The sequence below is a fragment of the Osmerus eperlanus genome, chromosome 11, assembly GCF_963692335.1.
Source record: "Osmerus eperlanus chromosome 11, fOsmEpe2.1, whole genome shotgun sequence".
In the NCBI taxonomy this organism is placed as follows: Eukaryota; Metazoa; Chordata; class Actinopteri; order Osmeriformes; family Osmeridae; genus Osmerus; species Osmerus eperlanus.
In genome coordinates this window covers 6,788,001-6,815,500 of record NC_085028.1, presented here as the reverse complement: position 1 = coordinate 6,815,500, position 27,500 = coordinate 6,788,001, and the positions used below count along the sequence as shown (strand labels likewise).

General features: G+C 47.2%; 1 protein-coding gene across 1 annotated transcript in view; it reads left to right on the top strand.

Annotated features, from left to right (window-relative positions):
- LOC134029172 (glutamate receptor ionotropic, kainate 4-like) overlaps positions 1–25,273 on the top strand; it is a 98,459-nt gene extending 73,186 nt beyond the window's left edge. Inside the window, exons 5-8 of the mRNA XM_062473192.1 lie at positions 5,970–6,135; positions 9,646–9,824; positions 13,347–13,400; positions 24,818–25,273. Coding sequence (XP_062329176.1) covers positions 5,970–6,135; positions 9,646–9,824; positions 13,347–13,400; positions 24,818–24,895 — 477 coding nt within the window. The 3' untranslated portion in view covers positions 24,896–25,273. The remainder of the gene's footprint in view (positions 1–5,969; positions 6,136–9,645; positions 9,825–13,346; positions 13,401–24,817) is intronic.
- The last annotated feature ends 2,227 nt before the right edge of the window (positions 25,274–27,500 follow it).

Below are 27,500 nucleotides of genomic sequence, written 5' to 3'. Positions count from 1 at the left end.
AGGGAGGATCAGAAATTAACTTGAGGAAGGAAGGATGAGTAGAATTAGTCAGATATTGCTGTCTCTCTCCATTCATGGTGCCTCTGCTTTCGCACTTGCAAACAAAACACAGGTGCGTACACACACGCACACGTGCACACACTTTGCTCTCTGCCTTATGGTGATTAGTGCTCCACAGCTGTCCCAACTCCCACTCCCCCCCCACACACACACACACACACACAGAACCCCTTGTGGCCCTCACCTTTGCAAGCAATTGGTATGTCATCATCATACAAGCTCCCTTACTCTGTATGGGTGTGCGTATGTGCTTCTGTGTGTTTTTGTCTGCATGATTGGACTGGAGTGATGAATACAATTCTGTAAATTGTGTTTATCTGTCTGCCGTCATTATACATATGCAAATTGACTGTCTTCCACGTTCCATTGTTTCTTTGTCATGCGCTGCTCCATGTCAGAGTGGCCTCTCTTTGTTTGGGGCGATGAGGTGATACGATTCGAACAACTCTCCCCCAGCCCTGCTCCAATCAGGTGCACAGCTGAATGGAAGCGCTGTCTCTTAATCATCCTTTTAACAGTCATCCTTGTTCCACAAAACACACGCTTGTTTCACACGTCCTCAGTCTCGTAGCTGCTAAACACTGGATTGTTTACATGCTTGTCAGGGTTTGTGTAATCGCCATCGCTCTCCGCTTCAGATCAAACGAAGGGTTTGATTAACAAGCAGCCGGAAAGGGAGATTGAAGGTGGTGTTTTGTGGTCTAATGAGAGACTGGACCTGGTTTGTGTTTGTCAAAGCGAGCTGTGGACTCAGCTGTGGTCAAATACGTGGGGTGGATGCAGAGAGAGGGACAGAGAGAGAAAGAGAAGAGGGAGAGAAAGAGAGAAACAAAGAGAGAGAGAAGAGGACAAAAGAGAGAAAAAGAAAGAAAAGGAGAGGGAGATAGAGAGAAAAGCTGAACCAGCACAGACAAGCTGAATCCCCAGGATGTACATGGAGGTACAATCCGGTAGATTGCAGTCGATAGAGCCATCGCCATAGTCCATGTATCTATGTCTCTCTCCATCTAACTCAGCGGCCCGGCCTATCAGGACATCCTCTGGGCCAACACAGGCTGGTGGCTGGGACTCCAACTGTCTCTCCCTCTGGAAACACGGCCATTTGGACACACGGACAGAGATGTGAAGGGCAGAGCGTGTCCTCGTCTTCTAAGCGGCACTGAGGGATCTACTCTCTTCTCCATCCCACTCTCCTGCTTGCCTCTCTTCTCCTCTCTGCCTCGTCTCTATCAAATCAAATCAACATGTGTTTGGATAGCCCTTTTTACAAGCAATGTCACAGAGGGCCTCACATCCAACCACATAACTGCCCTTCAGGCAACCTAAACCCTCGAGGAAGACAAGGAAACACTCCCAGGAAAACTCATTGAGAAATGTAAGAAACCTTGAGAGGAGTAATTCAGTGAGGGATCCCCTCCTCCAGAGACAGTTGGTGACCGAGAGGTGCAGGCTAAACATAGTCATGCATGAAGAGCAGAGAATAACATGTGCAAATGGATGTTGAAACCCAGATATTCAGAGTTCCAACTTGGTGCTCTGTAGTAGCTGTCATCTCAACTAGGTGTTGTCAGTTGGTGCTTGTCAGTTTAGGCAGTGGTCCTCTATGTCCTCTCCCCTCCTCTCCTCTCTTCCTTTCCTCCCCGTTCCCCACCTTCCATCCTCTCCTCTCGGTGTCTTCTCTTCATTCCTTCTCTTTTTGTACCTCTTCTCTCCTCTCCTCTTTTCCTCTCTGCCAGTCTGACTGATGGGCTGCATTCTTAGGACATCTGGTCTGTCACAGTCACCAGCCAACCTTCCCTTCAACCCCAGTCCTCTGCCCTGTGATTGGCCATAGCTGGCTGACCCTACATGCCTCTCTCCTGTGGTTGGACGAGGACCCACCTCTATGTGCCACCATCCGATTGGCTGTCTCCCCTTTCCAACCTCACCGCTCTGTCCTCTGGCAAAGGCCATTGGCCATAAGCTATAGTCTGCCACAACGTGATTGGCTGCAGTCCACCTGGCGTCCCTCCCCCTGCGTGTTTGGTCAGCTCCGGGCCCCTGCAGTCTGTTCCGCTGTGTGTTAATTACCAGCGGGTCGAGGTGTGTTGATGTGAGGGGGCTGGCCAACGTGTGTGACACACCTAATGTTTTACTTCCCTCCAACAAAGGACAGCATCCGTCACTGCTGACACGCTGGCCTCCATAAAGGCTGGATGCTGTTTCATTAAACATGAGTGTAGCCGTGCCGGCTCGCCCAGGCTGGGGAGACCAGATGTAACTGCTTTTTATAGTCAATGACCATATGGTGTCAGGGTCTGCCATCTTCCTATACACACACAGACACACACATGCCATCATGTGTGTTTCTGTGTGTGTATGTGTGTGTGTGTGGGGGGGGGGGGGGGGGCTGCAGGTAACTCAGGACCAGTGCACATCAGGGGGCTCTGGCAGGATGGACGGAGGAAATGAACTCTCATCCCTGCACTGATGGAGGGGGGGGACAGAGAGTTAGATAGTTTGAGAGACAGAGTCTGGGGAAAGATAGAGAGAGGGGTGAGAGAGGGGAGGGGGAAGGGGGGTAGACAGAATTACGTAAAGGGTTGTGGGGGGTGAGACTCCAAATCCACTAACAGAGAGCGTAAAGAGAGGTGTTGGATGCGATGTTGAAGTGTTTTATGGCTAACATCAGTGTCAGGGTGTGAAAGGAGCTCCAGGGAAAACCTATTAGACAGGAAATGGGGGGAGGAAACAGCTCTTGTCCTCCTGGCATCCTGCCACAAGGAAATGAGCTGGGTACACAGGCACACTTATAGAGCAGGTGCTTCACTCCTCAGGATTTCCTCATTGGGATTGGGAATCACAGGACCAGTTATACTTAAATACTACATGCACTTACTATTATATGTAGGATATTCATACATAAAACCTCATGAAGTGTGTGTGTGTGCGTATGTGTGTTTGTCTGTGCACGTGTATGTGCATGTGTGATTAAATGTAAATGTAAATGTGTGTGTGTGTTTGCATGTGTGTGTGTGTACGTTAGTGTGCGTGGATGTGTTTATGTGTGCTCCACACAGCCTGTGGTCTGGGTGGAGTTTCCTCATTAAACACCTGTCAAGCCTCTGTCTGCATACCTGACAGGCTCTCTGTCACGCTACAGGAAGCCAGGAGGCCACACACACACACACACATACACACACACACACACACAAAATAACACTATCTATCTATCTGTGTCTGTTTGTCTGTCTGTCTCTCCGTCTATCGTTCTGTGTCCCTCTCTCACTCTCCCTCTCTCTCTCTACACCCCTCTCTCTCTTTATCTCTCAAAACCTTCGACATTAGCATCTCTGTCTGTGAGACGGTGACTCTGAGTGGCCGTCACAATGTTAGTGTCTATTTCTGGAGGCAGGGTCATTAGTGGCCTGCTTAACTCTGCAGTCAGACACAGCTGTATTGTTGCCCAGGCAGACCACCCACTCTGTGGAGCTAAGACGTTTCATTAACTTCAACACGTCCTGCTCTCTCTGTGATCTCCAGTCAAACCTTAAATGAGTCTTTCATGTGTGGAACTCTGACATTTTACCTTTTAAATGACTGCCGGCTCTATCCTGACTGTTGATGAGGGAGACTGGTTCAGTTGATTCTGTGTGTGTGTGTGTATGTGTGTGGGTGTGTGTACGTGTGTGTACGTGTGTGTGTGTGTGTGTGTGTGCGTGTGTGGTTGTGTGTAACAGTAAGGCAAGTACGTGCCTGTCTGAGAAAAGAAGAAAAGAAAGAGAGACGGCAGCCGAGCTCCGTTTCCCCAGCGTGTCCCGGTTATTACACTACACGCAGGTCTCCCAGCTCGCCCGGGGGAGAGGAGAGCTGGGAGAGGGAGAGAGAGGGGAGGAGAGCTGAGAGAGAGAGAGAGAGAGGGGAGGGGAGGAGAGCTGGAAGAGAGAGAGAGAGAGAGAGAGGGGAGGAGAGGAGAGCTGGGAGAGGAGAGCTGGGAGAGAGAGAGAGAGAGAGGGGAGGAGAGGAGAGCTGGGAGAGAGAGAGGGTAGGAGAGGTGATCTGGAAGAGACAGACAGAGGGGAGGAGAAGAAGAGAGGAGAAAACAGGACAGAGTGTCATCTCAAGCCCAGCTGTCACTTGTGGTGGCTCCTCCATCCATCCAGGGGCCAGGGGACCCTGCCTCAGCGCCACGTCCAGCCATGGAGAACCAATTGGGGCTCCTGGAGGGCCTGAGAGCAGGATGGCGGGGCGATGTATGGCGGTGTGAAGTCGTACCGACAGGCAATCTGCCGTGATGAAGAGGCTCTTCCCCTGGTCCCACCAGGCCCTCCAGGAGCCCCTTCAAGTCCTGTCACCCCCCCACGTCTCCTCCCTCCTCCACCATACCCCCCGCAACCACCACCACCATACCCCCCACAACCACCCCCACCATACCCCCCACAACCACCACCACCATACCCCCCACAACCACCCCCACCATACCCCCCACAACCACCCCCACCATACCCCCCACAACCACCACCACCACCACCATACCCCCCGCAACCACCACCACCATACCCCCCGCAACCACCACCACCATACCCCCAACAACCACCCCCACCATACCCCCCACCCTCCCCAGAACAGCCACGAGCCCCTCATGTCATTCTTTAGCTCTCCTCTCTCCATACTCTCTTCTCTTTCTGTCTCATGCCTATTTCTCTGTCCTCTCTCTCTCTCTCTCTCTCTCTTTCTCTCTCTGCCTTTCCCTTCCTCTCCTCGCTCTCACTTTCGGTCCCTCTCTTGTGCTTTTTCTATCTTTCATGCTCGATCTCTTCCTCTCTCTGACTCTCCCATCATGGTTCTACATCTCTCACTCTCCACTCTCTTCATCTCTCACTCTCTCTCTATCTCTATCACCCACCCGCCGCACCCCCTCTTCCAGTCCACAGTCCCGGCACGCCCCTGCCTCATCCCCCCCATCAGAAGGGGATAGAGAGGCCGAGATGACTGCTGCTCTCCTCCTTCCTGGAGTGCTGGTGTTGGAGTGCTGGTAGGACCTGTGGAGGCGAGACGTTGTGTCTCATTAGAGCCTGCTGCTGGCACGCGGGTCCCCAAGCAGGCAGAGATGAACTCGAGTCCCTGGAACCTGCCGATGGGAGAGCTTCCACTGAGAGGCCTCCTCTGCTCTCAGCAGGCTGAACTGGGGAATCACTGTGTTCACCTCTGAGTGATTGTTTACTTACTGCCGCTGACACAGCAATACCTGGCTGACTGCAAGTCTCCTCGCACACACACACACACACACACTCAGACACACTCACATACGCACAGGAACACGCCCCTTACAGACACACACACAGGCACACACACACAAACAGAACAGCCACACGAGTAATGTTTACGTCTGTTTCCTCCAGAATCAATAGAGAAGCAGTTTTCATTTATCGGGTCCTTTCGGGGGTATAGTGTTAACTCAGCTGCTGTCTGAGGAAGAGCTTGAATTATTAACAAGACTCTCAGATAGAGGAGGCTTCTAATTAGGCTGATGAGAATATAATGAACAGTTGTTTCTCTAAACGCCTCCTCTTCTTCTCTCCTCTTCTTCTCTCTTCTACCCTCCTTGCTCTCTTTTATCTCTCCTCCCTCTCTCCTCTCTCGTGAAAGTCTGTACACACGCGAGTCCTCAAACGACTCCTGCAGCTTGTGTTTGTGTGGGCAGGAGAGGGGGGGCTGCGAGTGGGCAGGGAGAGGGGGGTGCGAATGGGCAGGGACAGGGGGGTGCGAGTGGGCAGGGAGAGGGGGGTGCCAGTGGGCAGTGTGTGTGTGTGTGTGGTGGAGGGGGATTTGAGCGAAGCGGTGTGGGGGGGTGGTCAGTGGCACATTGCTGACAACACGTTTTAGTCATCCAACTCACCTGACTCTCTGCTATGTGTGTCCCTGGCCAGGTGCCGTATGTGAAGGTGGCTCCAGAGGACATCCTGAAGGTCCAGTTCCCCAGGTTCACCACCCTGGACCTGAGGCCCACCAACACAGACATCAGCCTGGCCGTGGCTGGCCTGCTCACCTTCTTCAACACCACCACTGCCTGCCTCATCTGCGCACAGGCTGACTGTGAGTGCACACACACACACACTTGTGCCTTTACACATGTGCACTCACACACACACACAAGAATAGAAACATAGATGCAAACACACATCTGCAAATGCTAACTCAGACACGCACACACAATCTTTGATGTACAAACTGATAGGTGTCTACTATAGAGGATGTTATAGACAGGTGGTGAGTCAGACTGAGGGCTAGATGCAGATGAGGAGCTGCAGGTTTGGAAGTGTGTTCTCTCCCTGCTGGATGTCTGGTTTCTAGGCCATCCTGCCAGGCAGTCCCCAGACACCTGTCCTGCCTCTGCAGCAGCTGAGATATAGGGGGGGGGGGCGGGGGGGCAGCATCTCTGGATCCTAGGCCAGAACATCTCCATTAAACCTCTTTAGACCTGGAGGAAATGTGTCATCACATGACACATTTCATGTGATGACATGATCTTCTGTCTGTGTGTGTGTTCGCGTGTGTGTGTGTTTGCGAGCTTGTGTGTGTGTGTTTTAGAGAGTGTGTGTTCTTGTTTACAAGTGTATGTTGTGAAGCACGGAGACAGACACCAAGAGAGAAGGTAGGCCGAAGGGTTTTAATAGCACCTTTTGGTACAAAACAAAAACAGTAAGGAAAACAGAGTTATGTCGGCGTGTCTCTTCTTCAAGGGTCTTTGCATCTGGCCCTCCTGGCTGATTCATTTGGTCTCTTCTCTCCTTACGGCGAGTCTGTGTAGCATAAAAACACGTCAACCACCCCTTTTTGTCCCCTTTTGTACTCACCAGGAGTGGGGTAGATGAGCAACAGGTGTGCCTCGTTGAGGCTTTGCTTCGGTAACAAGGCCAACGGGCTGCCAGGCCCACGGCTGACAAGGCCCCCTTGTCACAATGTGTGTGTTTGACTGTGTGTGTGTGTACGTGTGTATGTGTGTGTGTGTGCTTGTGTACGTGTGTGTGGGTCTTTGTGTATTTGTTTACGAGTGTGTGCGTGGTGGGCGGAACTTGTTTGTGTGCGTGTGTGGTGCTGTGTGTGGTGCTGTTTTAAGTGTGTACTGAAACAGATCGATAAGGGCTGAGACTTGCTGTGAAGCAGGATACCTGTCACTTTAAATTTGCAACACGCACAGAAAACAGTCAAATAAATGCAATGAAGACTGTAAAAGACCTGTAAAGCTACAAAACAGGGACTTGCTTTCTTAGCTTAAAAACATATTGTAGTTGGAAGAGAGACGCAAAGGAAGGAAGGATGAATGAAATAAAGAAGAATGGAAGATGGAAGGATGAGGGTGGGATAGAGGGAAGAGGGATTGAGAAAAGGAGGATAGGAGGGGGAGAAGCTAACTGTGCTGGAATCATGTGTGGGTGGAGAGCAGGAAATAGCAGGCTGCAGGGAACAAGGGTGACCTCTTCATCATCTGATGACTACTGCTGAGGAGGAGGGGGGAGGAGAGGGAGGAGGAAGGAGGAGGAGGGGGAGGAGAGGGAGGAGGAGAGGGAGGAGGAGGAGGGAGGAGGAGGAGGGGGAGGAGGGAGAGTTGGAGGATGGGGAGGAAAAGGGGAGGAAGAGGGGGAGGATAGGGATGATGGGGTGAAGTAGGGGAGGGGAGGAGAAAAAAATATGAGATATGATGGATGAGCCTCAGTAGCAGGTCTCAGCCCCCCTCTATTCAAAACCCCTCCGATCCTCACCCTCTGTCCCAGCCTCAGCCCCAGCCTCAGACCCAGACCCAGCCCTAGCCTCAGCTCCAGCAACTGTTTTCCTGCACCTGGACTGGGCTCATCCAGCCCCCCTCCAGCCAGCCCTTACCAGAACATCATTAATCACCATCTCTCTAGCAGCCTAATGGAACTTGGCAGACTCCTCAACTGACCATCGGTGGCTGGGGGCTGAGGCTGGGGCTGGGGCTGGGGTTGAGGCTGGGGTTAAGGCTGTGGCTGAGGTTGTGGCTGAGGTTAAGTGTGCAGGAGGAGATAGGACACAGATCCTGAGAGGGATGTACGTTCATAAACTTCTCCTCCATCCAGACCTCCTCAGAAGGATCTAGAGGAATGCATTCACCTTGTACAGTATCTTACTGTGAAGGACGCTTGGTCTCTACAGAAACAGTTACTTGACATCAAAACTGTATTGAAAAATATATTCAACATTACCATACTTTAGATTTGTGCTTTTAGACCAGGCACGTAGCTTGTCCCAGGGTCTGCAATGCACCTGCTGACAACTATGCTTGAATGTTTGATCAGCCATACATATGCCACACATGCCATACAATCTGTAATAAAAAATGGCAAAGGAAGAGGACTGGTTTACTGCCTCCTGTTCCTGGAAACACAGCTGGGGTAAGGGGATGAAGATGATGAGGAGGAGGAGGAGGAGAATGAAAAAAGTGATAGTGACGGTGACGATGATCGTGAAAGTGATGATGAGGAGGATGAGGAGCAAGGAGGAGCAGACAATGTGTGTGCGTGCGCGTGCGTGCGTGTCTGCATATGAGTGCGGAGGGGCTTTGTGAGAGCTGCCTGTGAGGTGACGGGGTGTGAAAGAGAAATGACTGGCTGTCTGCCCTGAGTGACAGGAGATGCTTTAGCCTGTCTGTCTGAGAGAGAGAGAAAGAGATACAGAGAGAGAGAGAGACTGCAGGTGTGTGTGGGCCATGCCAATGAGACACACACACCTGCACGGCTGCTTGTACAAAGGCACAGAGGTTGGCAGACACAGGCACTTCTCAGGACTTCACACACACACATAGAATACACACACACAGACTGTTGCAGCATACGTTTAGGCAGCCATGGGGACTACAAAGGACTTGGCACACGCACATTTAAATGGAGCCCTGCTGTGCTCAGTTCAGACAGGCAACTCAGTATTCGGCATGGGTTCTGGCCCGTTGATTAAGGGAGATGGAAGAGCATGACCAGATGCAAAACATCAGCACACACACATCTACACACACACACATATGAACACACTCACACACACACAGATCTACGTCAGAACACAAGAGGGTTGAATCCCCTGTAACTTCTGCAGTCTGTGTGTGTGTGTATTTTTGACAGAGAGACATTGTGTGTGTTGGTGTGTGTGTGTGTCAAGGGACCAGCGGTAGGTAGAAATTCCAGCTGTGCTCAGAGCAGTGTACGGTCTAATGTAGCGAACCCAATGTGAAATTGCATGCAATGTCATGCAAGGAGGTCTGGAGATTGAAGAGGAGAGGGAGAGGGGGAAGAGGGAGAGGGGGGAGAGGGGGAAGAGGGGGAGGGGGAGAGGGGGGAGAGGGGGAAGAGGGGGAGGGGGAAGAGGGGGAGGGGGGGGGGTTGGTTGAAGTTCATCAAAGACATGCTGAACAACTACAGAACAGAGAAGTTGATATGACAGCTGAACCTGTCTCACTGTCCTGTACTTGTCTCACTGTCCTGCACCTGTCTCACTGCTCTGCACCTGTCTCACTGCTCTGTACATGTATCACTGCTCTGTCCCTGTCTCACTGCTCTGTACCTGTCTCACTGCTCTCCACCTGTCTCACTGTAGGCTTATTGAACATGGAAGGCCTGCTGCACCAGTTCCTCATCTCCAAGGAAACACTGTCGGTGCGCATGCTAGACGACAGCAATGACCCCACCCCCCTCCTGAAGGAGATTCGGGATGACAAGACGGCCACCATTATTGTGGATGCCAACGCCACCATGTCCCACATCATCCTGGAGAGGGTGAGTGTGAGCGGTGCCCAGTCTGCTCCTGCGTCTGCTCCTGCTCAATAATCTGTGTTAGAGACCAACGTCTCGATTAGAGATCCTGGTCTACTCCTGCTCAATAATCTGGGTTAGAGACCAACGTCTAGATTAGAGATCCTGGTCTGCTCCTGCTCAATAATCTGTTTTAGAGACTAACGTCTAGATTACAGATCCTGGTCTGCTCCTGCTCAATAATCTGTATTAGAGACCATTGTCTAGATTAGCTTTGTGTGCGGCTGTGGCTCAGGGGGTAGAGAGGGTTGTCTGTTAATCGCAAAGTTGGGAGTCAGGTGGCTGAGCGGTGAGGGAATCGGGCTAGTAATCCGAAGGTTGCTAGTTCGATTCCCGGTCATGCAAACTGACGTTGTGTCCTTGGGCAAGGCACTTCACCCTACTTGCCTCGGGGGAATGTCCCTGTACTTACTGTAAGTCGCTCTGGATAAGAGCGTCTGCTAAATGACTAAATGTAAATGTAAAGTTGGCGGTTCGATCCCGAAAAGAAAGCTATTCATTAGACTGGATTAATGACTCTTTGTAGACAGTGTTGGATGGAGGGGTGGGGGCCGCCTAGCTTGGCTTAATGACTGTAATGGATAATTTAGCTGTCTGTTTGTGAACATGTTTGTTTGTTGTTGTATCACACAGGATGAGGTTCTTTAGGATAGGAGTGAGGGAAACACAGGGGATCTTGCTGGGTCTTCATCTCTGGATTCTTTTTACACACCTGTAATACGTGATTTGTCATAAGTGATATTTTTATAGAGGTAGTTTGAATTGTTTTCTTTTTCTTTCTTTCTTTGTATATATTTACATTTACATTTAGTCATTTAGCAGACGCTCTTATTCAGAGCGACTTACAGTAAATACAGGGACATTCTCCCCGAGGCAAGTAGGGTGAAGTGCCTTGCCCAAGGACACAACATCATTTGGCACGGCCGGGAATCGAACTGGCAACCTTCTGATTACTAGCCCGCTTCCCTAACCGCTCAGCCACCTGACTATGTCTATATCTGTCTATATTTTGCCTCCCTCCTTTTCTTTCTTTTATTCTTTTTTTCTCATTGATCACAATCTCTCTTGGACTAACATTGGGCATCCCGTTGCCATGGGAACTCCAGTGAGAGACCAGCGGGAGCTTGCAGTAGTATATCTCTTTCTCTCTCTGTCTTTCTCTCTCCTTCTTTCTCTCTCCCTCCCTCCCTCTTTTTATCTCACTTACACTACTTTTTTCCACTCCCCTCCCAATCTTTCTCTTTCTCTCTTCCTTCCCCTTTTTATCTCACTCCTTCTCTCTCTCTCTCTCCCTCTCCCTCTCCCTCTCCCTCTCCTCTCTCTCTCTCTCTCTCTCTCTCTCTCTCTCTCTCTCTCTCTCTCTCTCTCTCTCTCTCTCTCTCTCTCTCTCTCTCTCTCTCTCTCTCTCTCTCTCTCTCTCCTCTCTCTCTCTCTCTCTCTCTTTCTCTCCCTCTCTCTCTCTCTCTCTCTCTCTCTCTCTCTCTCTCTCTCTCTCTCTCTCTCTCTCTCTCTCTCTCTCTCTCCCTCTCCCTTTTTCTTTCCTTGTCATAGCTTTAACATTTTCGTCGTGGAGGGTGTGTGCCAGTGTGTTTGCCAGTCAGGAGGTTTGATTACACGGTCAGCTGCCCCGAGCGTCCACCCCCCAGAGTTAGGCCAATTACCTCTGCTTCTGGAAGACACATACCCACTCTCTCTCTCTCTCTCTCTCTCTCTCTCTCTCTCTCTCTCTCTCTATCTCTGTCTCTCTCTGTCTGTCTCACTCTCTCCTTCTCTCTCTTTCTCCATCTCTCTGTCTCCGTCTCTCTCTCTCCATCTCTCTGTGTTTTGTTTTCATTACATATTCAGTGTGCCAATCAGACCATGGTGTGTGTGTGTGTATGTGTGTGTACACATTGTGTTTGTGTGTTCAGCACTCTATGTGGGAGTCATGCCCACCTGTGATTGGCCAAACCACCAAGTAGGAAGTAGGAAGACTGCTGCCGAGCTTGTCAAGTAGTATCTTCCATGTGACCCAGACAGAACGCCGACATAGTAAACAACAAAAACAAAGGGTTCAGGGGGGTATTCCAGAAAGCAGGTTATGTGACATACCCGGGTAAGTTAACTCCCCAGCTGACACCCAGCGTTTTAGCAACATTGCCAGTAAGTTGCTGCAACATTGTGAATCAGCTGGTGGGTTAACTTACCCGGTTATGTTGCATAACCTGCTTTCTGGAATACCCCCCTGCTCTCTGTCAACAACAACAGAGATTTAATATTGAAATACACGTTGTCCCTGTAACCTGTGATCCCAGGTCATGTACACTGTCTAGCTAGCCGATTGTCTCGAGGCTTTAATGCCCAAAACAAAGTTGTTCTATTATGACCATGTAAGGCAGAAGTTTGGAAGTGTATCTTTTCCTGTCCTTTATTGTGAGGTGAATCTGCTAGAACCCAGGAGAGTTGGTTAGTTAAGTGCGTAGGTGTACACTGTCATTTTGACAGTTCACAAACGCAATTGGTTTTACATACAAAGCGTCCACAGATAATTCCCATCCTATTTTAAGGGTGAAAATTGAACAAAAAAGCTGTTTTAACAGGTTGCTACTGAAAAATAACCATCCTTTTACCGTGAATGGAGCAAATATATACTCACACAATTACACACACACTCTATGGAGGCATGATTTTTCAGCAGCTTTGATTGTTGGAATTAAATATATGCGTTGTGACTATGATACTTTGGAGACCAGAGCTGGTCAGCGACTTAGGCTTCTGTCATCTGGCACCCAAACTCAACACCTGGGAACACCAACTGCCACTGACATTTTATGTCCACCCCCCCACACACCCCCCACACACACATTCTCTCTCTTGCTCTCTCTCTCACTCTTTCACACACACAAACACATTCTCTCTCTATCTGTCTCTCGCTCTCTCTCTCTCTCTCTTTCACACACACAAACACACATTCTCTCTCTATCTGTCTCTCGCTCTCTCTCTCTTTCACACACACAAACATTCTCTGTCTCTCTCTCTCTCTCACACACACACACACACACAGACACACAGGCAAACAGCCTTCTCTGAGAACCTGACGTGGAGCACTTACCTTATGCAAATAAACCACATAAGCATCAGGTCGATAGCTCTGTGAAAGCCTCCTAATATTTACATAAAACGGGCAAAAGTTCCTGCCGTGTCCTTCACAAACTGTCTCCTACTGTGACTTTGAGTTTAATGAATTGGTACAGTGTGGTGCTGCATACAGACATATCTTATTAATCTCCCAGTGGAGAGAGATCATTAGAAAAGGATGTGTCGCTTTGAATCAAGAGTAGGATTTGATCTTCTGGCATGTAATCGAGGAGGAACATCACTGACTTTCTCCACCTCTCCTTTTTTGTCCCCACTCTTACTTTCTCTACTTGGGGGGTCACTCCTCTACCGTTCCTTAACTATGCTCTCTTTCTCTCTCTGTCTGTCCTTCTCTCTGTCTCTGTGCAGGCATCAGAGCTGGGGATGCTGTCTGTCTACTACACCTACATCTTCACCTCTCTGGTAAGGAGTCACAAACAAACTAGCCCCTTTTGCTAACCCTTGCTAGCCTCTTGCTAACCCTTACTATCTGCTTTCAGAGCTTGAAGGTAACAACAGACACCCTATCTAGCCCTAGCTAACCCTACCTAGACTTATCTGACCTAGCCTCTCTCTCGGCCTCTGCTAGCCTCAGGTACCGTACAGCTAGCTGCCCCACAAAGGACGTAAACAAGGCTGGGAACACCAGGCTAATGGTCTTGTAGGGTCATTTACGTATATCCAGCTGATTGATGCGCCATTACTGTCATGGTTTCTTAGATTCATGTCCCCCCTCGTGTCCTCCCCTCCTCTGTCTCTCTGGCTATGGGGTTCAGGGACAGGGACAGGGGACAGGGACTTGTACTCCAAGCAAAGTAGTGCATATTGAAAGTACAGTTACAAAGAGATTGATGGAAAGCTATTCTCAGTTAACTTGCAAATTGATCAGAAAGGTTGCTCTGGTAAGTGGCATTATATAAATGTTCCAGATCAATAAGCTTAGAAATGTAGAAATCATATTTATACATAGAGAACAATGTCACAGGCGGCTCCAGATTAAGCTCCATCACTTCCAACCACTTTACTGTACTTCCTCTATTAACATTGTGCACGGTTGGTAGAAACAGCCGTTTCCTGTAAGGAATAGGCTAGTTCAGGTACAGTAAGATAGTTCAAGGCTTGTCTGAGGTACAGTAAGGTAATGTTCTTTGCGATACAGTAAGGAGGTTCTAGGCCTGTTCTCTGAGGTGAGGTGCTTGTGGCTATTGCAGTATATAATCCCCCCCCCCCCCCCCCCCAAAAAAAAAAAGAATTGATACCTTCTTCAGCATCCATTGTATTCCATATTTCTAAATATTTAATTATAAATACAATGTTTCTTTAACCAAACATCTGAAAAACACAATCCCACACCCCCTGGATTGACCTGTTAGTACACTAGCTGGGCCGGTATAGCTGTAACGCAGGCTTGCTTTCTGATGAGGCTCGTGGCTCTGTGCAGCTTGAAGACTCCTCCTGGGAATCTGTTCTGACCTGCAAAGTGACAGCTATTCAATGGCAACAAGATTTTTGCCCAAAACCACATTATATCCCTCCCTAAATCTGTCTTCTCCTCCTTACCAATTTCCCCCTATTTGTGTGTGTGTGTGTGTGTCCTAGTGTCAGTTCTTGGTGCGTTGTATGGGTAAACTTGTATGTGTGCGTATGCATGTGTGTGCGTGTGTGTGTGTCCTATAGTCAGTGTCGTATGTGTGAACTTGTGTGTGTGTGTGTGTGTACTATAGTCGGTTCTCGGTGTGTGGGATGTGTAAACGTTTGTGTGTTTCCTTCCGTTGTGTTGGTGGACTGCAGTCCTCGGGTGACTGTTAGGACAGAACAGAATGGGTCATTATCACAGCTAATGTTCCTGACTGTGTGTGTTTGTGTGTGTGTTATGATGGTTGTGTGTGTGTGTGCATGTGTATATGTGCCTGTGTGTATGTGTCTATGGTTGTGTGTGTGTGTGTGTTTTTGAGCATATGTTTGTGTGTGTGCCTGTGTGTGTGTATGTGTGTGTGGTTATGGTTGTGTGTGTGTGTGTGTGCTTATGGTTGTGTGTGTGTGTGTCAGGGTGAGCTCCATTATCCCCAGCACCACTCTGGTCTCCCCTCCTCTCAGTGTTCACCTCACGCACCCCACGGGACATGCAGGCTGGAGTAATGAATAATCTAGAAACAATCATTCACTTTGGCTAAACACAGCCCCCTGAGTCAGGTAGAGAGGGAGAAACAGAGAATAAAAGAGAGGCGCAGAAAGAGAAAGAAAGAAATAGAGAAAAAGGAAAGAGTAGAATGTCAAGAAGGCAGCACAAAGCAGATGTGGTTCCTTCCAATATCCTCGTACACAGAGGTCATCCACTTTCTGTCAGACAGACAGGAAGGAGTCTCTCGGATTCACCTTTCCCCCTGGGCTGGTCTCCAGTCCTCCGTGGCCCACGCTCATCCTAAAATAACCCTAAGATGAACTGAAGAAAAAGTCACCCTTTAGAGAAACAAGACGTCTCGTTTCAAAGCCGAGAGTGGTCTTCTGCTGTCAGGGCTGGGCCTGGCTGGACAGCCTCTGACAAGTGTCACTGTGAGTTCTTTATTTCTGCTGGAAGACTTTATACATGGAGGGATCACTTAGTTGATGTCTCAGCCAAGCGAACTGTTCTAGGGCCTGGGTAAGAGTACACTTTGAACACCTCCACACACGTGGACACATACATATACGGCAGGTACACACAGGCACACACACAGTTACACACCCATGCACAGAGACACAGGCAGACACATAAACACACAGGTGTATACGCATGCACAGAGATGAAGGCTCAGGCACACATACACACACACAGAAGTGCCCCCCCCCCTCCAGACACACACACTCGTCAGCGTGGTGTAAATCACCGTGGTCCACCACGCCTCATCCCCTCTGTGACTCTTGATGTCGTTTGAAGGTTAGGGAAGCAGAAGATAGGCCTAGCAAGCGGCTCCCTGTCACTGACGGCACACACTGTCACACACACTGATGTAAACACACAATGGCACACAGACACACACACAGTCATGTTAACGCTCACGATTGGCTGACTGACAAATTATACCCGTCGCTCGACGGACGCCATTCCACGCTCACACACCCATGCACACACACACTCAGGCACCTCGCTATCGTTTGTTTGTTCTTCATGTCTCATTTACTCTCCACATCGATGATCCCTCTTGACAACCATCAACTTCATGCTGCTGGAGGGAAGAGCTGCCACACACACTTACACAGACACACACATTTACACGCACACACATACACACACGCACACACATTTACAAACACATACACAGTTACACAGACACACACACACACACATCCACACACTTAAGCAAGGTGGCCTTTTCGCCTCTTTTCTATTTGCCTGACAAGAAAAGGCTTACAGTTTTTTAATCCAACTGATCTTAATGGTTAATCACTGAACCGTTTGGTAAACCTATATATTTTCATTTCAGCAATAAACAGTATATTGATTTTGAGAACTACAGAAATAAAATGTGTTTTTGTACGAACATATAAATTAACCACACATGATGAATACTCGTTATTGCTACTTGATTTCAGATTGGGGTAACCACAATTGGTCATTAGATATACGTAAAAGTGGGGGCGTAAACACTGGCAATTTCTTTCAACATAGCAGGATAGACAGCAAGGAATAGGAAGAGCTCGTGGACAAGGGATCCGTCAGAGAGGTGGGAATGAGAGAGGTCAACAGAGAGGTCAGAGGGGTGGGCATGGGCACCAACAGACAAGTCAGAGAGGTGGGCATGGGCACCAACAGAGAGGTCAGAGGGGTGGGCATGGGCACCAACAGAGAGGTCAGAGAGGTGGGCATGGGGCCTCTAAATGTTATGTTTTGTTCTCATTTAGTTACATACCGTAATAGAAAGTATACCTATGTTACAATTATTTCTGAAAAATAGTAAAAACTACGTAATTTGCCCAAATGATTGTAGACGATGTCTTCATTGATCCTTCACTTGATTACACATAGGATGGATATTTTGGAAATTATTATTTATTATGTAAATGTGAGTAATGTAAGTGTATTGCCTAATGTGAAACTGTGTAATCTGTCTTTTACAGTACTGGAACATATTAATTTCAGCACTTCTAAGGCCGATTTGAAACATGTATCTTGCATTGTTTGCTGTTGGATGAACTGATTGTTAAAAGTACTAAACTGAAAGAAGTTTAGTACTCTTGTGTTTCGGTGATTAAACCAAATGTTCCCATTACATATTACAATGATCTTGTGTTTGAAACAATGATTATGTGGACTGGAAAACATGTGCAACTGACTGAAAGCATTCCATCAGGTTTTGAAAGAATGACTAGCTGCGTTACAAGTGTGATCAGTTAGGATTTTTGTACTAAGAGTTTTGAAAATGTACATCTTACTTGTGAAAATAGTACCAAAGCGAATAAAAAAAACTGTAATATTCTTCAGACATTGGCAGTGACATTGCACGCACACACACACACATCTCTCCCTGCCCCCCCCCCCCCCCCCCTTCTCTGGCTCTTCACCAAGGAACGGTGATTGGGGGCTTTGTGCATTGCGTGATGAAGGGGGCATGGCAGAACTTGTGAAGCATTGCTGATGGTTTTATTCAACAGTTAATCCCTGTTATTTCTCTGGCATTGTTCTGCTGGCATGCCTGCTCCAGGGCCCGGGGCTCCTGGTCTCTCTTCCTGCCTGCATCCCTCCTCACTAGCACAGCCACCATGGGGCAACGGCCGGCCCCAAAATTGGCCATTTACAATGCGAGAGAGGAAAAGAAACTCTGCCTCTCTCGTGGTCTTTCACACTCTCTGTTTCTCTGCCTCTCTCGTGGTCTTTCACACTCTCTGTTTCTCTGCCTCTCTCGTGGTCTCTCACTCTCTGTTTCTCTGCCTCTCTCGTGGTCTTTCACACACTCTGTTTCTCTGCCTCTCTTGTGGTCTCTCACTCTCTGTTTCTCTGTCTCTCTTGTGGTCTCTCACTCTCTGTTTCTCTGTCTCTCTTGTGGTCTCTCACTCTCTGTTTCTCTGCCTCTCTTGTGGTCTCTCACACTCTGTTTCTCTGCCTCTCTTGTGGTCTCTCACACTCTGTTTCTCTGCCTCTCTTGTGGTCTCTCACTCTCTGTTTCTCTGCCTCTCTCGTGGTCTCACACACTCTCTGTTTCTCTGCCTCTCTTGTGGTCTCTCATTCTCTGTTTCTCTGCCTCTCTTGTGGTCTGTAGCGGGGTTTGCTCGTTTAAAGATAGAAATACTTAATTTATCATAAAGTCTGGGGCACCACCCTAATATTGGTTTAGGACATTAGGGAATCCTATGTTTAATATGTAATAATCAGTCTCATCTTTAGGAATGAATTCGTTCTAAGAGTAGAGCCAATCGTAACATCAGTGAACACGCACGTCAAAATATCTTTACAATGAATTTATTCAAGTAAGGTAAACAGATCTTATGAAAAGTTGGATTATGGGTTTGATATGAGAGATTGGTTTCAATGAACAGAATGAAATGGTCTAACTTAAAGAAAGGCAGAAATTGTACAGTCAGTGATTACATCCTTACAAATCATAAACAGAGCTCACGCCAATGCCATGTCGAGGAGGAAAGAGCGTTAGCCATAGTTACGTTTGATCAGGGGTTGATCAATGATGTTGAGGGCGGTTTGCGCCAAAGGTCCATTTGAAGAATCTGAAGTCACAGCGCGGCTGCGCTGGGTCATGTGACTGAGTCTGCGGGATCTCAGTGAAGTCGCATTTGGAATTGCGTTTTTGGTTCTTCTGTTGAAACGTCCAGATAGTGTCGCGATCACTATAAAGTTGAATCTCAGGAGAAGCTTGGCGACGTCCTTGGAACGCCAATCCTGATGGCGTTCATGCCATGGTCGGTTTCGCTGGAGTCAGAGATTGATGGTCATCTTAGGGCTTTATACAGTTCGAGGGAGGACCCGTCTGGGGTCAGATGTGGATTGGGGGAAGCTGGGTTCTCAACTCCCCCCTCCTTCCTTCACACCTACCAAAGGTGTGATCTGATCTCTGGCTGATCATTCGATGGTTCAAATATTGTTCTGGACATCTTGGTACAGTTACAAAATATAGTTGAATGATTGTTTTATTATGATAGCTTCGTGTAGATACCAAGAATGACGTGGTTATCTTTCAGGAAGAAGGAGTTGTTACTAGAATCAAGATTTCAGTGAACACAACATTAAAACAAAGTAACAAACATAACACAAATATCCCTCTCATAATTCTCCACCTTGTACTCTTGTGGTAAAGTCTCAAGAACTTTCCTCAAAAGTTCTGATCAAGGTATGTTCTTTGTTCAAATCGCCGCCGAAACGGATAGCAAATGGTCGCTGGAGACGTGTTGTCTAAATCAGGCCCTTTGAAGCTTGCAAGCTAGCAGGAGGGCTGATTTGGTAGATTGGGGAGGTCCCCCCCCATTCTATGGTTCCTTTGCATCGGCGTTTGGTGGGTAATCAGCATACTGAGGGTGTCACAAGGGCTGATTCTGATGTGATTGAATCACTCTTCAGGTGTGGCAAGATGTTGGCTCCGTGTGGTCTTGTGGACCTCACTACATCCCCCCGGATGTCAACTTTCATAGACCGTCGTCGATGAAACTGTTGACATGAAGACAAGAGAAGAAAGACCACAGCAGCGTAACAGCATGTCACCCCCCCTCCCCAGACATTGGCATGGCTATGAGTGATTAAGCTATGACATGACATAGGAAAAAGGTTGAGAGGAAATTATTGAAACAAAAAGAGGCACTTGAAGTGGCTTACAATGGCCGTAGCAATTGAAGCTTTGTGACTAGGGGTCTAGATGAGGGAAAAGTTGTCGGCTTTCCAATCTTTTTAAATCAAACTAGTTTCAATAAACTCATTTAGGTTATGGTTACAATTGACTGCCAAAGACGTATACAAATAACAAATAAAGGTACAAGGTAATTATAGTACATACTTTACACAATTATAGTTACTAAGTAGCTTCTTGAAGTCAACGTAACTAAACCACATTGATGAACTGCATCTAATAATGTAACTTTAGTTTGGCAACCACTGTTATTTTAAAACACAGCTGCGGGAATAGTCAATGCTTTTTTCGACAAGCTATATCGTGGCGGCATAATAGGTTACGTGTAGAAACTGCATTGTTTAGTTGCTTCTAAACAAAAGTCCTTCAGGACTAATCACTACTGTCTGTTTCCTTGTACTAGACATGTGCACCAACGTATTAGTTGGTTGGTTAATTCACTTAACCAAATAGCTACACTATTAAAATAGAGGCTATAATAAAGGCTCTAATGCTACTTTCCGTGAAGAGCTGGCCGAGGCAGATTACAACGTAAATGTCGGGGCAGCGGTGTTTCTGAGCACGCGCGTACCTCCGGTCAAACCTAGCTGCTTCCTTTGAGCTAGCTGGTCCCACACACACACTAGCAGCTATTTCACGAAAAACAATTGAATACGCACACAGCCACTGTAGCCTAGGCACAGTAGTATTAAATACATGGTGCTACATACAGTTAGAGCTCGCTCTATTTTAACAGTTCGTTTCACAAAAGTTACGATTGCTCATTTCAATCTATCTTAGCCTCACACGGGGCACCAATATGTAGCGGGGTTTGCTCGTTTAAAGATAGAAATACTTAATTTATCATAAAGTCTGGGACACCACCCTAATATTGGTTTAGGACATTAGGGAATCCTATGTTTAATATGTAATAATCAGTCTCATCTTTAGGAATGAATTCGTTCTAAGAGTAGAGCCAATCGTAACATCAGTGAACACGCACGTCAAAATATCTTTACAATGAATTTATTCAAGTAAGGTAAACAGATCTTATGAAAAGTTGGATTATGGGTTTGATATGAGAGATTGGTTTCAATGAACAGAATGAAATGGTCTAACTTAAAGAAAGGCAGAAATTGTACAGTCAGTGATTACATCCTTACAAATCATAAACAGAGCTCACGCCAATGCCATGTCGAGGAGGAAAGAGCGTTAGCCATAGTTACGTTTGATCAGGGGTTGATCAATGATGTTGAGGGCGGTTTGCGCCAAAGGTCCATTTGAAGAATCTGAAGTCACAGCGCGGCTGCGCTGGGTCATGTGACTGAGTCTGCGGGATCTCAGTGAAGTCGCATTTGGAATTGCGTTTTTGGTTCTTCTGTTGAAACGTCCAGATAGTGTCGCGATCACTATAAAGTTGAATCTCAGGAGAAGCTTGGCGACGTCCTTGGAACGCCAATCCTGATGGCGTTCATGCCATGGTCGGTTTCGCTGGAGTCAGAGATTGATGGTCATCTTAGGGCTTTATACAGTTCGAGGGAGGACCCGTCTGGGGTCAGATGTGGATTGGGGGAAGCTGGGTTCTCAACTCCCCCCTCCTTCCTTCACACCTACCAAAGGTGTGATCTGATCTCTGGCTGATCATTCGATGGTTCAAATATTGTTCTGGACATCTTGGTACAGTTACAAAATATAGTTGAATGATTGTTTTATTATGATAGCTTCGTGTAGATACCAAGAATGACGTGGTTATCTTTCAGGAAGAAGGAGTTGTTACTAGAATCAAGATTTCAGTGAACACAACATTAAAACAAAGTAACAAACATAACACAAATATCCCTCTCATAATTCTCCACCTTGTACTCTTGTGGTAAAGTCTCAAGAACTTTCCTCAAAAGTTCTGATCAAGGTATGTTCTTTGTTCAAATCGCCGCCGAAACGGATAGCAAATGGTCGCTGGAGACGTGTTGTCTAAATCAGGCCCTTTGAAGCTTGCAAGCTAGCAGGAGGGCTGATTTGGTAGATTGGGGAGGTCCCCCCCCATTCTATGGTTCCTTTGCATCGGCGTTTGGTGGGTAATCAGCATACTGAGGGTGTCACAAGGGCTGATTCTGATGTGATTGAATCACTCTTCAGGTGTGGCAAGATGTTGGCTCCGTGTGGTCTTGTGGACCTCACTACATCCCCCCGGATGTCAACTTTCATAGACCGTCGTCGATGAAACTGTTGACATGAAGACAAGAGAAGAAAGACCACAGCAGCGTAACAGCATGTCACCCCCCCTCCCCAGACATTGGCATGGCTATGAGTGATTAAGCTATGACATGACATAGGAAAAAGGTTGAGAGGAAATTATTGAAACAAAAAGAGGCACTTGAAGTGGCTTACAATGGCCGTAGCAATTGAAGCTTTGTGACTAGGGGTCTAGATGAGGGAAAAGTTGTCGGCTTTCCAATCTTTTTAAATCAAACTAGTTTCAATAAACTCATTTAGGTTATGGTTACAATTGACTGCCAAAGACGTATACAAATAACAAATAAAGGTACAAGGTAATTATAGTACATACTTTGTTGTCTAAATCAGGCCCTTTGAAGCTTGCAAGCTAGCAGGAGGGCTGATTTGGTAGATTGGGGAGGTCCCCCCCCATTCTATGGTTCCTTTGCATCGGCGTTTGGTGGGTAATCAGCATACTGAGGGTGTCACAAGGGCTGATTCTGATGTGATTGAATTACTCTTCAGGTGTGGCAAGATGTTGGCTCCGTGTGGTCTTGTGGACCTCACTACAGGTCTCTCACTCTCTGTTTCTCTGCCTCTCTTGTGGTCTCTCACACTCTGTTTCTCTGCCTCTCTTGTGGTCTCACACAATCTCTGTTTCTCTCTCTTCCTCTTCCTCTTTGTTGTTCTCTCTCTCTCTGTCTCTCTTATCTTGTTCTCTGTCTCTCTATCTGAGCGATGGAATTTGACAGGAGATATTCACATCCTTATTCCACCCTCCCCACTCTGGCACGTTTACAAACGAATGAATGCATCACCATAACAACGACCTCCGCTTCGTCAACAAGACCCCCACACTTGTCAGTCAAAGCCTTTTAAAAACCACCCACTGTGACGCAGAAAATGATTGCTATTAAATTAAGTGTCCTGCCCGGATTATGTAAAGTTCATATTTCCCTGTTTAGATACAGCGTTTGGGAGCCAATCAGCTGAGTAATAGAATAGCTAATAGGAAGACAACATGGGTGTAGCCAGCCACGACCAACCTGTGTCGTTACCATGGCTGCCGGGTACTGCTCCACAGCCTCTGTGACCCAACAAAGAGGGGGGGAGGGGGGGACTCACTGTTGCCATGGCGAAGGGAAACTCAGACATAATTCCAATCATCTCCTGGGTGTTCTTAGAGAGGGTGGGGCATTGAGTCAAACTTGTTAACACCCTAATTGACAGCTTCCTCTCAGCGTGGAGCTTTATGAGTTAGTCTGGGTTGTATCGATTACTGTGTCTGCTTCTTTCTCTCCATCTGTTTTTTGCTCTCTCTCTACCTCTTTTTCACTCTCTGAGATTTATTTATTTAAAATTAATATAGTCCCTCCGTGTGTGTTTGAGAGTGAAAGTGTGTGTATGTGTGTTTGTGTGTGAGAGAGTCAGAGTGTGTGTGTGTGTGTGTGTGTGTGAGTGTGTGTGTGTGTGTGAGTGTGTGTGTGTGTGTGTGTGTGTGTGTGTGTGTGCATATGTGTGTCACTCTCTCTCTGCTACCCATCCTAATGAGCTAGTTAATTAATCAAGTGAGCTGTGGTGACAGTCTTGTAAAGTGGAAGCAAGCCTTCATCTTTTTGTGTCTTTTGATGTGGAAGCCAGCTTTCTCTCGAAACGTGTTTATTCTGGTGTCACTGCTGATTTTTTCCCTTCACTCTGTATCTGCTCCAAAACCTGTTTCAAGGTTGTTTATTATAAAGGCACTGAGGGGCTGGAAGAAAATCAGTGTTTCCTAGATATGTTTTTTTTCATTAAGGACTATAACCGATGTTGACAGAATATCAATAAACAAAACAAAATAATTATCAGGCCACTTGTTTGCTGGCAGGAAGTGACAAGTTGCTTATAGTTTTGCACGAGTCTATACAGTACTAAGCTCAGTTTGCTGACATGTTCGGAGCAAGTCCCCGAAAGAGCCATTACTCAAATATGTAATGTTCGTATTGTGACCTCTGATAACGATCACTTTGATTACCTGATTGCGTCATCTCTGAAGCTATCTTGGTGTTATGCTTTTAGAGGCCACTCATTTTAACGTCAACTAGTTCGACCTTCTATCTTACTGTCTAAATCTGCCACATAGGTTAGAGTGGATGTTTAATGCAGTTTTCGGCACATGGTTAGCTTCTCTAGCTCAAACAGTAGGGGTCACAGTTAGCCTCCTCCACTAGCTGAGTTAGCCTCCTCCACTAGTCGAGTTAGCCCGAGCTAGCTCCGACTGAGGAAGCAGCATAAAGTGACACCAAAGAAGGAAGAGAGAGGCTCTTCAGGAATAAACTGATTTGAGCTGCTCCCTAATTCCACTTGTCAGTGAGAGAAAGCCTCCTGCCTCTCTCAATGTTTCACTCTCTCTCTCTCATTCCCCCCCCCCCATACACACACACCTGTCTCTGGCTCTCCCCAACACACAGCTCTCTCTCTCTTTCTTTTTCCTACCCTTTAACACACACCCCCCCCTTTTGTTCTCTGCCTTACCCTCTCTCCCTCTCTTTCTCTCTCAGACACACACACCTCTCTCTGTCATCCCCTCTTCTTTCTCTCTGTCCCCGCTGTGCTTTGTGTCCCTGCATTCTCCAGCCTCCCTACCCTCTGCCATTGTGACCTGTTAAACTGCATCCATATTTCAGTGTTTTCCGTCTCGTTACAAATGGTCTGCCTTTGAGTCTCTCTACCTCCTAGAGCGCCATTAATATGTAATCACAGAGGAACGGTTCCTCTCATGGACTTTCACAACAAACCTAATATGTTTTTTATCTTTTAATCCTTGTTGTTCTTCAGGTGGAAGGAAGAATGGTCAGAAGGCAGGGTGAGAAGAGAGAGGAGAGGAGGAGAATGAGAGGAGAGGAAGAAGGGTGAGGAGGGAATAGTGGAGAGAGCAGAGAATAGAGAAGGAGAACCAGAGAGAATATAGAAGTACGGTAGAATGAAAAGAGAGAAGAGAGAAGGGAAAGGAGGGAGGAAGGGATAGAAGAGGAAAAGGCTGATGGGTTTTACTGCAGTAATGTGTGAGTCTCAGAATATGTTGTCATCTGTAATATTAATGGTGTCAGTTGGCATCTGAGATGAGGCCCGGTCCAGAGACTCTTGAGACGATCTGCTCTTGTTGTTCACAAATTGCTCTGTTATTGTTGTTGTTGTTGTAGGTCAAACTCATTGTAAAACATAATTCTCTAAATAATGGATTCAAAAGTCGTCGTTTGTTTTCTTCCCTCAGCAGAAAAACCCCTGGCTTGTTTTGATATATGGGCCTATTAACTCATTCTGCATCAAATCCAGACAATGATGAGACGTTATTTACTTTAAAATGATGAAACTCAACCTCTCCTCCCTTTCTCTCTTCTCCTCTTCCTCCTCCCTTTATCTCCTCTCCTCCTCCTCTCCTCCCTTTCTCTCCTCCTCCTCTCCTCCCTTTCTCTCCTCTCCTCCTCCTCTCTCCTCTACTTCCTTTCTCTCCTCCTCCTCTCTCTTCTCTCCTTCTCCTCTCTCCTCTCTCCTCTACTTCCTTTCTCTCCTCTACTTCCTTTCTCTCCTCTTCTCCTCCTCCTCCTCTGTCTTCTCTCCTCTACTTCCTTTTCTCTCCTGTCCTCTCCTCTCTCCTCCTCCTCCTCTACTTAATTTCTTTCCTTTCTCCTCTCTCCTCTCTCCTCTCTCCTCTACTTCATTTCTCTCCTCTCCTCCTCCTCCTCTCTCCTCTACTTCCTTTCTCTCCTCTCCTCCTCCTCTCTCCTCTCTCCTCCTCTCTCCTCTACTTCCTTTCTCTCCTTTCCTCCTCCTCCTGTCTCCTCTCTCCTCCTCCTCTCTCCTCTACTTCCTTTCTCTCCTCTCCTCCTCCTCCTCTCTCCTCTCTCCTCCTCCTCTCTCCTCTACTTACTTTCTCTCCTCCTCCTCCTCTATCCTCCTCCTCTCTCCTCTCTCCTCTACTTCCTTTCTCTCCTCTCCTCTCTCCGCTTTCTCCTCTCCTCTCTCCTCTCTCTTCTGTCCTCTCTCCTCCTCCTCTACTTCATTTCTCTCCTCCTGTCCCCCTCTCCTACTCTCTACAGCCGTATGATGAATAGACTGGAGGAGGCTTTGGAGCTCTAACAGAATTTACATGGCAATTGATATGAGCATGAAATGACTTATAGCTCTAAACACTGCGTGAACACTTGGCCTATTAAGGTAATCACTGTGGAGCTTCAAAGGGATTTCATTATTAAACACAGGCCCGTTGGTGGCCCGAGCACATTACTTACCCTCTCCTCGATAGAGAGGGGATGTAATTAATTCATTTTTCATCACCGGGAAAATCAATATGTAATTTACAGACATGTAGCTTAATAAAAGATCTGTGAAGACCGCCTTGAACATCGCTATACTGCCTCTGTACATCCTGGGGTATGGATGATGTCTATCCTGGGGTATAGATGAAGTCTGTACTGGGATATGGAGGATGTCTATCTTGGGGTATGGATGAAGTCTATGAAGTCTAAGATTCAGATATTAATATTTGTAAAATTAAGACAAACTATGTTATGTAAATTATGTTTTTACCCAAATATGTCTATTATAGAATAGGTCTGGATAGTATGGGCATGTTCTTTAGAATAACACAATATGGTTTTGGTCCATGTCCAGATATGGGTGAGGGTTTAGATGTACTGAAGGACTCACTATAATGACTATGATGATGATCTTCATGAGCAGTACACCAGATGGATGATGTTCTGTTCGATAAAGGGAGCGAGGATGATAGCAGAGCACACTGTGATGATCTTATACATACCAACATCTCTACCGAACACAGGTCTGTGATGCTGTGACACAGGACAACACTGCCTTTCAAACCACACACAAATCATTGTCTGCTGGTGGTGGTGCTGTGCATGTGTGTGTTTGTGCGTGCATGTGTGTGTGTGTGGGTTTGTGTGTGCATGTGTGTGTGTGTGTGTGTTTGTGTGTGTGTGCGTGTGTGTGCTTGTGTGTGCGTGACAATGTACAGCAGTAACCACAAGCCTCCAGGGAACTCATTATTTACCATAACAAACATTGTGTGCCTTAGTGTGTGTGTTTGTTTATTTCTGTACCACACAAGTGTGTTTTTGAGCTTGTTCAAGTGTGTCTGTAAGAGAAAGAGAGTGAAAGTGAGAGAGGGATAGAAGAGCAAGCAAATAAGCTATAGGCAGACCACTAAAGTGAGAGAGAGAAAGAAAGAGTGCAGCTTCCGGCTAGCAACAGGTGATAGCTAGCGAGAAGCTGGGATTTGGAGGAGTGTGTGTGTGTTGGAATGTGTGGGTGAGTACGTGCGTGTGTGTCTGTGTGTGTGTGCGAAGGTGGGGTGTGGATGGGGAGGGTGTGTCTGTGTTTGTGTGTGTGATGGTGGGGTGGGGTGTGGATGGGGAGGGTGTGTCTGTGTTTGTGTGTGTGATGGTGGGGTTGGGGTTGGCTCGTGTCCTGATCCTATTGATTCGCAGGTGACAGAATG